Source organism: Zootoca vivipara, chromosome 8 (assembly GCF_963506605.1).
Source record: "Zootoca vivipara chromosome 8, rZooViv1.1, whole genome shotgun sequence".
In the NCBI taxonomy this organism is placed as follows: Eukaryota; Metazoa; Chordata; class Lepidosauria; order Squamata; family Lacertidae; genus Zootoca; species Zootoca vivipara.
In genome coordinates, this window is record NC_083283.1 from 81,022,742 (window position 1) to 81,034,640 (window position 11,899).

The following is an 11,899-nucleotide window of genomic DNA, read 5'->3' on the forward strand; positions in this document are numbered from 1 at the left end:
ATACAGATATAGTAGTGTTTGCTACTATATGAGGAATATTGTCTGGTCATCTTAAGAACCACTCCCTTATCTCTGCCTCTCTTACAGTGAAAGTACCCACATTCTCATTTCTGTATGAATGAAATACTGCCCTTCTCACAGACTTTTCCCTTGGTGGAATAGAAAAAGTATGCATTAGGTAAAGCCTTTGGAAAAGGGGGGGGGTAGAGGATACTTTGTAAGAGTGGGGGTAGCCAATATGAGACCCTCCAGCTATTGTTGGAGGTCAACTCCTATCACCCCCTACCTGACCATGAATCGTGGTGGTCAGGGCTATGGGAGTGGCTTGGTTCCACAACATCTGAAAGCACCAGGTTTGCTGTCCCTGCACTCAATAATTCAAAAGTCCAGAAATACAAAATTATCCAAAGCATTGTATCAGTTATTTATTGTTAAAATATTCTTATAGGATATCATAGGGCTGTGTGTGTGTGGATGGGTTGACAGATGGATAGATATCACACATACGCATATAAACTTAAACGACTTGATCCCACACAATACTTTTTTTTTATTTCAGGAAGGAACTTCTGCCATGGAGAATCTCAATGAAATGCAGTGCATGTGGTTCCAAACAGAATGCGCTTTAGCTTTTCAGAGACTAGGGAAATACGGAGATGCCTTGAAAAAGTGCCATGAAGTGGAGAGGGTAAGTAGGTAAACAGATTGCTTTTTCCTGACTACTGCTTCTCATAAGCAACATGAGCTTTGTTAACTTACCATCTGCTTTAAAGTTGCCAAAACACTATTTTGAAAAAACTGTAAGCACACCTAGGAAGCTGCCTTGTTTGTCCATCTGGTAAACTGCATCATAAAAAACAGTATCCTCTTTTTTGTTTCTTTGTTTGTTTAAGCACTTTTTTGAGATAACAGATGATCAATTTGACTTCCACACATACTGCATGAGAAAGATGACACTCCGTGCCTATGTGGATCTCTTGAGGTTGGAAGACATTCTCAGGCAACATGCCTTCTACTTCAAGGCCGCTCGCTCAGCAATTGAAATCTACCTGAAGCTATATGATAATCCGCTAGCCAATGAAAGCAAAGAACAAGAAGTAAATTCAGGTATTGAAGCAATAATTAAGATAGTTTGAGTATAAAAAGCTTTGTGTTCACTGCTGAAAATGCAAAGCAGCAGTAGTGGTATATGTAAAGGAAACTTACTTTGACATTGCTTCCGTTAGACTATCAAGCTGCTGTTTGGGGCCTCCTCTGTTGTGGCTTTTACACTTGGCCTCATTTTTTCTGAGTTGATAAAACTGTGTCTGGGCTACACCTCTTCAGATGGCAGACAGGGGTTCACATTATATATATGTTCCTTCTCTCACACACACAAAAAATTAAATGGAGGGACATTTTGTCATGTGAGCCAACACATGCTATCTGAAGTGGTATGTATCAGACAAAGCCTTGCCACTTGAATGAGAAGGCCCTTGGTTTTCATCCTTTTTTGTGCAATTGAAGGAAAGGTGGTGGTAGAACTTTAGCCCTTAACTGAAATGTGCTACAACAAAATGCTTTCCTCTAGTGCTCACTTAGATCACTGCAGAAAGGAAAATCTGTTGTTGCTTCAAGCAGCAAAAACATTCACATATGAAGCCTCAGTTTGCTTCCCTGTCAGCAAATATAGTCCTCTAACTCACTGATGCTTCCATGCATACACAGGCTGAGCCCTATATAATTTTTCTCCATTGTGAAAATTGTAATTTATTCCTACAGTCTGCTTCCTATCTTTTAACCATACCTTTTATCCCAAAATTTCTGAACCTTAAGCACATAGTGTGCACTGGAGTGCTTATAGATAGCTTTTAAGAATCCTGAAGGATTATTTAAACAATAAATTAAGGGTTACTTCTTTTATTTGTTTATTTTGTGTTTTTGTATTGCTAAGGCATTTAATGAAGTGATATTTAACTATGACACTGTAAAATTTTTTCATAAACCCAGCATTTCGTATGGTTTGTAAATCTATTACTTGTAGAAAACCTTTCGGCCAAAGAACTTAAGAAAATGCTTAGTAAGCAAAGACGAGCACAGAAGAAAGCTAAACTGGAGGAGGAGAGAAAGCATGCAGAGCGAGAGAGGCAGCAGAAGAACCAAAAGAAGAAGCGAGAGGAGGAAGAGGAAGAAACCAGTGGTCCCAAGGAAGAATTGGTTCCTGAAAAACTGGAAAGGGTAGATTTGTTTCTCCTTTTCTATATTAATTATCGCATACCTTCTTCACTGTGCCATATCAAACCAAAATATTTACAGGAAGGTTTGGGTCAGTTAACTCGCTGGCCTGGCATGTAGACCGCACATATGATTTTAACAACCTTGGATTCACATGTGCCGCTTTGTCTCAAATGTGCCAACTGATCAAGCACATTCTGGGGGATGTACATGACTCATCAGATGACAGACACATTGTACATGCTGGAACAGGGGCATCAAGATCAAAGCAAGCATTTTGCTGCTTTGCTTCTGAACTTTTAAGAGTTCTGTGAAACTTGATTTTGCTCACATAATTCTCTTCCACTGGGCTCCTGTTCCAAACCTTTCTTGGTATCATTATGCTTGTGCAGCAGAGTTGCTTTTAACTCCTTCCTGTGTTTCATCTATTGAGTGTTGTTTTCAAGAGTAGGCCTTATGGTCATACATTTGTTCCCTCAACTTTGTCCCATCTTCCTTGCTACAGGAGAAGTGAACAGTCACATTGGGAAATCCCCTGTCTGCCCAATGATGATGACAGAGGAGGGAGCCTGTTAACCTGAAGCTTGCTTTCAGTTTCCCTCTGTAGGGTGGATCCTGGAGAGAAAATGAACAGCTGTTGGGCATTTTGTAATTCCTAAAGTACCATTATATTGTAGTCATTGGGATGGCTCAAAGTTACATCCAAGATGCCAAGCTCCTTCTTAAGTATTTATACAACTAAACCTGTTTTGTCGACTAGCTGTCTTTTGGAAGGGTGGGTGACTATGATAAACACTATTAAATACATTGCGTGCAAAAAAACATTAGTAAGATTATTGCAAGCTTGATCTTTAGAGACTTTTTTGGTATGACTCCAGTTTATAACTAACTTGAATTTCTTTTGGCAGGTTGACAATCCATTAGAGGAAGCTATTAAGTTCCTTATACCACTGAAGAATCTTGTGGCCGATAACATAGACACACATCTTTTAGCATTTGACATTTATCTAAGGAAAGGTAAAGTATATGTAATTGTGAAACAGGATTGTGAAATAACAGGATGATTTTGTAATAGTTACAAAATAGTTGGAAGATTTATCCATTATTAGTTTTCAGTTACCTGTCTGCAAAACACTAGTCTTGACTTATGGGTTTTCCATTGTCTCACCTTGGTCACAACTAACCAGCACTGCTGCTCAAATTATTCAATTTTCTTATTGCTCTCTGCACATAATGCCTGCCCTTAAATTCCCTGCACTGGCAACCTTTTTGCTCCCAGATTCTGCACAAGCTTCTTGTCAAGACCTTCCCTGCCCCCTTGTCTCTCCATTTTTATCCAGGTGAAACTCAGAAAATTAGAATATCTTCGAAAAGTGCATTTATTTCAGTAATGCAACTTAAAAGGTGCAACCAATATATGAGATAGATGCATGACATGCAAAGCAAGATATGTCAAGCCTTTATTTGTTGTAATTGTAATTATTTGTCATTAGGCGGGACAATTATAAATGGAATGTAATTAATGAAATGTAATAGCGATGTTTATTTTTGTTTATTTTTGTATTATTGTAACAATTTGTTTTATTACTGTGGAATTTCCAAAAGAAAGCACTTGTAAAAATTAAAAGAAAAAGAAAAAATAATAGGTTGCATTACTGAAATAAATGCACTTTTTGACGATACCTATATTCTAATTTTCCGAGTTTCACCTGTATACCAACATATCCCTGTATTTTGGTTTCATTGGTCCGGCTCCCCAATCCTTGGGTGTCCAAAAGTCTCCTGCCACCTCAAACAACACCATTTCTTATTTGCTGCCACTTATGCCTGAAACTTCCTCCCCAAAGCTATCTCCCTTTCTACTCCTCACCTTTTCTGTGATGCCTTTGCTACACCATCATCATTCTCATAACCTTCTATAACTTAAATAACTTTGCATTCAACCCGTCTATCCCTGCCTCCATTCACCTGCCCCTTCTCTGTTGTCTGCCTCAGGCCTATTTCTTGGTTGCAAGCCCATATAATGGGCTGGCTGAGCACAGAGGAGTTGTGGGAGCCATCATCTGGGGGGACCCCCAAGGGAATCCCCAGGGGAAGAAGGCTCAGAGCCAGGGGACTGGTGATGAGAGGTCAGAGGGAGAAGAAGGAGCAGACTGGGAGGAGGAGGTGTCAAAAGCAGAAGGGGTAACAGGGTTTAGTGAGCAGGAAGAGGCTGTGACAGAGAATAGTTTAGACTCTGAGGCTGAAGCAGAGGCTGGAGAAGATGGTCAAGAGGCAGAGGGGAGACAGGCTCCTGAAGACGTCAGAGAGCCTCCCCATCGCAGAGAAATGAAGAGCAGAACAGAAATTGGTTGTGCACAGACACAGTCTATGACTGCTTGGGAAAGACCCTGGAGAAGAGGAGCCTTAGAGAGCAGTGGGACCGTCAGTCTTCACAACTGCCTCATTCGGGCAAGACCTACTGGGAAAGAGTTGCTCGGACCACTAGGCCTGCACTTTTTGGGCTTCTCCGAATAAAGAGTTAACTTCTCTGACACTTGTTATTTTTTATTGCTGACCCACATTTGACTTCAGCTCCTGGCAGCCCCATGGGGCAGGGACCTGGTCTTTCCTTGTTCAAAAGCTGACAGGTGGATATATAAATAATAGAGGTCTCCTTTATTTTGCATGTGACACATGAGTGAGAGTGTGTGTGCAGAACAGTTATAACATAGCAATACAAACAGATTATTCAAATGTAAATAACATTATAAAAACTAGTTTTTTATTCTTGTATTTATGCAGGAAAGTTTCTCTTAATGTTGCAGTCGGTTAAAAGAGCTTTTGCTATTGACAGTAACAACCCATGGCTACATGAATGTTTAATTAAATTCTCCAAATGCGGTAAGTATAAGATAAATCTGCTGTTTGCATGCTATAAAACTCTGCTTGGAACACTGAGGTACAGTCTTGTCAGGTGGTAACAGCTATGTGCTTTCTTTTCTTTTGTTTTACTTTTTTTAGTGTCTGACCATAGTAATTTGCCAGAAATTGTGAACAAAGTCCTAACCCAAGAAATGCAGAAGATTTTTATTAGTAAAGATTTGGAAAGTTTTAATGAAGAATTTCTCAGACGCAATTCTACCTCCATACAGCATCTGCTATCAGGTTGGTTTATTTGTGTTCTAAAGGATGACATGATGCCAAGCCTGTGTTTTATTGTAGGACTTAGTAAGTTGCAGGAGAATAGCCCTGCTCAACAGACCAAAGGTCCATCTAGCCCAGGACTCTGCCCGTGACAACCATAAACCTCTAGGAGGTGCCTAAGAAGGCTTGAAGGCAGCCTTCAGCCCCTACCCCAATTTTCATTTCCAATTCTCATTTAACAGATTTCTTATCATTATTCCCATTCTATTTATCAAAAAAACCTTATATTATATAAACTATCCCTTTTTAGATCCTCCTTATCACATTCTAAATTTAATATTCTTATTTACAAATCTTATCATAATTCCATCTAATCAATCTTTCTTTTCTTCCCTTACCTAATTTTTATCCTCCAAGGACCTCCATTCTTTTTAAACCATTTGATCATTCCAAATTTTAATTTACTATATATCTCTTTGATAATATACCTACTCTTCCCCTGGCCCCAGCCAACCCCCTTCAGTCCAGCAAATTCCATAGTCATCAGTCCAGTTTTCGATCCTTTTAATCTATCCTAATAACAAATTGTCCATTCTTACTTCACCCCACCCCCTTTCCCCAATGTTTTACAATCCAACCTTCCTTATGGCCCCCCTGGATTTTCTCACTTCTTTGCACACCCATTTCCTTGCTTGTCTTCTGTACTCCAAAAAGTACCATCATTTTGGTCAGTCCGAGAATTTCTTGTCCTTCCCCCAGTATAGGAGGAATAAATTCCAAACCTTCTTGTTGAGCATGTTCCTCACTTCCTTCCTCTTTCTCTTCCTGTTGAACTTCATCTTGTTTTTCAATATCACTGTCATTTGATACATTGTATATACTGTCTACCTCTGCAGTTACACTACAGTATTCATGTCCTCAGACTGTAAAAAATGTCTCCTTTCTTGCAATAGTAATTCCTCATGATACATTCCGATTCTCAGTTCCCACAAGCATCTCAAAACATTTTGCTGGAACGCAGGTGGATATACTTTTGTTCACATTCTCAGGCCCTTTCAAGGTCACTTGTCTTGAGAGTCAGGCAATAGTTACTCCTTATTTCACCAACCACATTTTACAAAACTGGCTGCCATATTTATCACAGTTATATTGCTTTAAATTCTGTAAAGATGTTTAAGATATAAAACCCCAAAATACATGCACTCTTTTCCTTCTTTTTCTTTTTAATAATACTGTCAGCTCGCTGGTCTGTCCGAGCTGCTGGCTCCAGGGAAAGAACAGACCTTTCCCAATTTAAATCTCTCCTTGCAGGGAATTTTAATCACCACTATCCATCTCCCCTCTTACCCTGCTTCAAGGGGAGAATCTTTTTACCATGTTCTTTGGAGTTATCTTTGTAAAAATATACTTCTTGTCCTGGTTTCGGGTTCTTTAATTAACTGTTTCTTAAATCAATCAGTGGGAGGAGATGGCTTCCGTGTTTTCTCTCTCTCTCCCGTTTCCTAATTGTAATCCAATAAATTAATTTTTGAATCCTACTCACTGTCCTTTTCCGAATTGTTCTTTGGAAGTATCCAGCGCTCTCCGCCTCCGGTTTCTGAGCTTCTCTCCGCGAGGTAGCGATGTTGCTCAAAGATGGCCCCCACAACTTCCACCCTTCTCGCTCCGGCGCTCTTACTGAGACAACCGGAGAGTTGGGGGAGTCAAAATGGGGGACTGCCGAGCTATCTTCGTCCCTGGGACGCTCGACCCGGGGCTCTAAGGGGCGCAGCGTAGACCTGTTTCTATCTTGGCTTGATCCGCTCCATCTATGGTCATCTGAAGCAGCTCGGTATCTCTCGCCTGCTGTTGCTCCACAGCCATTAGTATTCAGAGGCAGAGTACCTCTGAGCACGGAGGTCCCATGTAATCAGTATGATTAATAGCCATGGCACATTTCTTCTCCGTGAACTGGAGAATTTGGAAAACCCTCCAGCTGGTGGCAATGAACTCCATAACTTAAATAATGGATTGGGTGAAGCAGCCCTTCCTTCCACCGTCCGGAATGTGCTGCTGGTCAGTTTCATTAGATGATTCCTAGCATTATCACTTCCACGTTCAGACAGAAGGAAAGTCTAAATCAGGCATGGCCAAACTTGGACCTCCAGATGTATTGGAACTACAACTCCCACCGTCCCTAGCTAACAGGACCAGTGGTCAGGGATGATGGGAATTGTAGTCCCAAAAAACATCTGGCGGGCCAAGTTTGGCCATGCCTGGCCTAAATGAAGACTGTGAGAACTTGAAGAAACATTGCTAATTGTTGTCTTCATCATTTTGCAGTTTTATATATGTGTTTAGGCTACCACCAGTCTTTATGGGCTGAGGATTTCCATCTCTGTCATCCCCATTGTCTTCTATTATTAGAATGCCTTCCCCCATTACTTCATCAGGTGTTTCCCATGGGATTTTCGTACTCTATTATCTTTTTCTTGTGTGTGGTGTCTATTGTTAGCGGCTTCCGAACCGTAACTCACAATTTCAGGTCGTTAGCATGGCTCTTGCTACATTCGCTGCCCTTTAAAAGTCACGTTTATTGTTAAATACACAGCCAAATTACAAAGCTAAATTACTTTAATGAGGTAACTGGATAATTGAACTTAATTTTATCTTGTCCTCCTTAATTGCTTTAGTACCTGTGGCAAATAAAAAATATATTCAAATTTTGTGTCATGGTTCGCCTTTAGACTTATTGGAGTTGAGAATTTGAAGTCAGATATCCAGTTCTGAGTGAAGTAAGGTTTTCCCCCCTCCCAGAACCTCAGAAAAATTGAGGTCATATTTTGCTGGCTTCTCTCTGGCCCTTCTGCAGCTTAGGCTGGACCTATTGATATAAAATGGGGTGGCCTTTGATGACAGTATGGGTGAATTTACTTTCTTGAGCTTCTTTGGTTCCAGTATGGTGGACTTTGCTTTGTTGTAACTTGCTGATTTGACTGTCCTTGTTGCCTTGCTATTTTTTCAAGTTTTTAATTTTTTTACAGTGCGCACAATGCATGTTTAGCGTTCATGAAAACTGAAGCAAAACATAAGTTCTCCCTTTGAATGGTTTCCCTGTTCATTAATCTATGTCACTTCTTTTTCAGGTGCCAAGATGATGTATTTCCTGGACAACTCAAGACAAGAGAAAGCTATTGGCATTGCGACTAAACTAGATGAAACAATGACAGACAAAAATGTGAAGGTAATTCATTATTATGGTTGTGAAACTGAAGTTTCTGGGTAATATGCTGTTGTGACATTTGAGCAGGTATGGGAAACCTTTAGCCCTTCTTATGTTGCACTGCAACTCCCATCACCTCTGCTCATTGGCCATGCTTGCTAGTGCTTATGGGAGTTGTAGTTCAGCCAAAGCTTCCCCACTCGTGTATTAGAGGATAAACGGGAAGGTAAACGGCATTTCCGTGCGCTCTGGCTCCCGTCACAATGTTCCATTGTACCAGAAGCGGTTGAGTCATGCTGGCCACATGACCCGGAAAGCTGCGGACAAACACCGGCTCCCTCGGCCTGGAAAGCAAGATGAGCGCCGCAACCCCATAGTCGCCTTTGACTGGACTTAACCTTCCAGGGATCCTTTACCTTACCGATTAGAGGATAACACATGGAAGAAAACAGTATTTTGACTTCCAGTAGAAAATAAAAAAAAGATTGCAGCAGTAGTCCTACACTTGAGAGAGGAGCTAATAGGGGAGGGGTGTTTCTGTTGGGATTATTTTGTGGAAGACACCCCAACTTAAAAATAGTAATGGCTTTTTTTTTTCTATCTTCAGACTTTAACAACAGTTTTAGAGTCCTTACTTGATGGCAGCTTTGGAGTCAGCCCTACCCAGAGTGATGAGTATCGGCTGGCATGCCACAAACTGTTTCCTTTAGCATCTGCATTTGTCTCTCCCACAAAGGAAGATGATGGTAGCTTTGCATCGATCAATCATACAGCCATTCATCACAGTGTGCTGTCCAATGAAACTTAAAGCTGAGCAATGGGGTTGTGTTCTCTTCCAGACTGGCTGAACACAGTTCAGGGTTTCTACTTCCGATTACGTTGGAAAAATTCAAACAGGCAGTTGAATGAAAATGTACTGTGCTATGAGCTCATTTCTCTCAACAGGAGCTGCTGATATTTATGTAGACATCTATCTCTGCATAATACTGGTTATGTTTATATTTGTACAGTTATGAATCTTTTTATCCAAAATCATGGACACAAGAGATTGACCATTCACATGAATGCTGTTACATATTCAAGTAAATACAGCCACTTCTTATAAAACCTATTGGATTAGCAAACTTGGCAAGTTAAAAGGGCATGTCTTGTCCATTGTTTTCAGCTTTTTTATTTGTTTCTTTCAAAGCACAAATCCTAATTATGGGTGATGACAATTTTCTGTTTATTTAAAGCATTTTATGGAAACTGCTTAATTCGGAGAGCTTATTTGTGTTTTTAAATTGGTATGCTTTTTTTTAAAAAAAAGCTATAACCTCCTTTTTCTCGTAACTATTAGTTTGAACTGTTTATTAAATATTTTTGAACTATTGAATACCCGCTATTACTGTTTAGATACTTGTTTCTTCTCCACTTACAAATTTTGAAATATTTTTCCACTTTTTGGGGGGTGGGTGGGTACAACAACATAGAATGTGGCCAATCCCAGATAATAAGTTATGTTTAAATATGATGTTGAGCTCTGTTAAAACTCACAAGAAATGAACTTCAATTTTTGCTGAAGTATTGATTTAAGTGCTATAAAGCAATTAGTGGTTAATATTTACTTTAACAAATTTAAATGAGCACAATTAGTTTGTCTACAAATCACAGTTAATATTTTTCTTTGTATTTTGGTGCATTAATCCAAATGGATTACGCCTACAACTTTTCAAAATTCTAAGTCAACCATCTTAAATGTTTTACTTCATAGCATCAATGGCTATTCATGACAACTTTATATAAACTGCTGTCCAAACTTAAAATACACCCTGGCTTGTACAGAAAATCCATTTTCTGAAAAATAATCGAACCAGTTTGTTTTCCTTTTTATGGTTAATGTAAATATTTAAGGAATATTACTTAGGCCCTATGCAAAATCCAAGAAGGGAAGTTTTATCAAGACAGATAGTTATCTTGAAGACAGTCTCTTCTGTCATCTGTTTAAAATCAATAGCTGAATGAAAAATTCACTGTAAAATAATGCCAACTGATGTAATGCTGTAATAAATTATTTTGTACACATTGGCTCTGGTTTTGTGTTTTTATATCTATTGAATGTTTATTTTTATGGGGTTGTGGTCATGAAATCTTTCTTTTAAACTCTATGGAAATGATGACCACAGGATCCTGTCTCAAACCAAATCAGACCACTGGTCCATCTAGCTCAATATTGTCTACTCTGACTGGTAGCAGCTCTCCAGGTTTTCAAATAAGAGATTTTCCCCAGCTCTTATCTGAAGACAACAGGGATTGAACTTGGGGCCTTCCGCATTCAAGGTAAATGTTCTACCGCTGAGCTGTGGAATTTTGGAGCCACATGTTGACCTGGAGGAGGTTTCTAGTAGATCAGAACTTACCACCACATGTGATGGCTTTGTCTGTCAGCAGTGGTTTTCTAAGGCAGAGTTTATCTGTCAGTTTATTAGGAAAGATACACACCACCGATTAGTAAACTTGTGTGTCAACAACAATGAGGACCTGAAGAACAAAGCTCGTTGGCTGATGGACACTTGTTTCACCTTTGCTAAACATTGAAGAGACTTAGAAGGAAGACTGGTTGGTTGGTTGAATTTATATACCGCCCTATACCCGAAGATCTCAGGGCCGTTCACAGAACCACCTCCTGCACTGATTTAATTTAGCTCCTCTTTCAGATCCAAATGCAGAAACACTGGGTTTTGTGACGGTTTCTCTAGGGTTTCTAATATCCATTGTGGGGTATTCATGAATCTCTCTGAGAAAGGAAATATGTAAGAAGTCTCTAAAGAAAACAAGAAAGGCAAAAGATGTTTTAAAAACATGCACGAATGCCTACACACATATTCTATGTTGCTTTGAGGCGCTCGCTTCCAGGTCACTGATTCAAAACAGAGCTTTTAGCATTTGTTAATTACGTTAATGCCTCTGTGATTCCTTATGTTAAGATGCCTTCTTGGCTCCAGCTCAATTTCTGCTGTTAGACATCTGTTCACGTTACAAAATCCACAATCCTAGTGAAGTTAGACTGCCAATTTCGGTAGCAGCTTCTGGGTTTAAATTTATCTGATTCTTGTGATTTATCTGATTCTTGGTAAAAGCTCACTTTCTTGAGTTACCTGCTAAGTCACAGACTTACTTATCTATTGATGGCATCCTATAGAATAAAATTCTTTTGGTGCTCACAGTAAGTACTGTAAATATAAAAGCAATCATTTTTTGGCTGGAAAGTTCTTGGGGTGATCATGTTTGCACTGAAAGAAGGGAGTACTGCACATTAATGCCTGCTCACTGCAACTCAGGCCCCTAACTTTCGCTTTCAGCAGAAGAACATGGGGC

General features: G+C 39.7%; 1 protein-coding gene across 2 annotated transcripts in view; it reads left to right on the forward strand.

Moving 5' to 3' along the window:
- NAA16 (N-alpha-acetyltransferase 16, NatA auxiliary subunit) overlaps positions 1 to 10,611 on the forward strand; it is a 33,710-nt gene extending 23,099 nt beyond the window's left edge. The window contains exons 13-20 of one of the 2 annotated variants that reach the window (XM_035103354.2): positions 560 to 688; positions 894 to 1,107; positions 2,024 to 2,217; positions 3,123 to 3,231; positions 4,999 to 5,097; positions 5,218 to 5,361; positions 8,466 to 8,563; positions 9,150 to 10,611. In XM_035103354.2, coding sequence (XP_034959245.1) covers positions 560 to 688; positions 894 to 1,107; positions 2,024 to 2,217; positions 3,123 to 3,231; positions 4,999 to 5,097; positions 5,218 to 5,361; positions 8,466 to 8,563; positions 9,150 to 9,350 — 1,188 coding nt within the window. In that variant the 3' untranslated portion in view covers positions 9,351 to 10,611. Of the gene's footprint in view, positions 1 to 559; positions 697 to 893; positions 1,108 to 2,023; positions 2,218 to 3,122; positions 3,232 to 4,998; positions 5,098 to 5,217; positions 5,362 to 8,465; positions 8,564 to 9,149 lie in introns of those variants that run through there. The other variant, XM_035103356.2, reaches the window with a different exon arrangement.
- Positions 10,612 to 11,899: the final 1,288 nt, after the last annotated feature.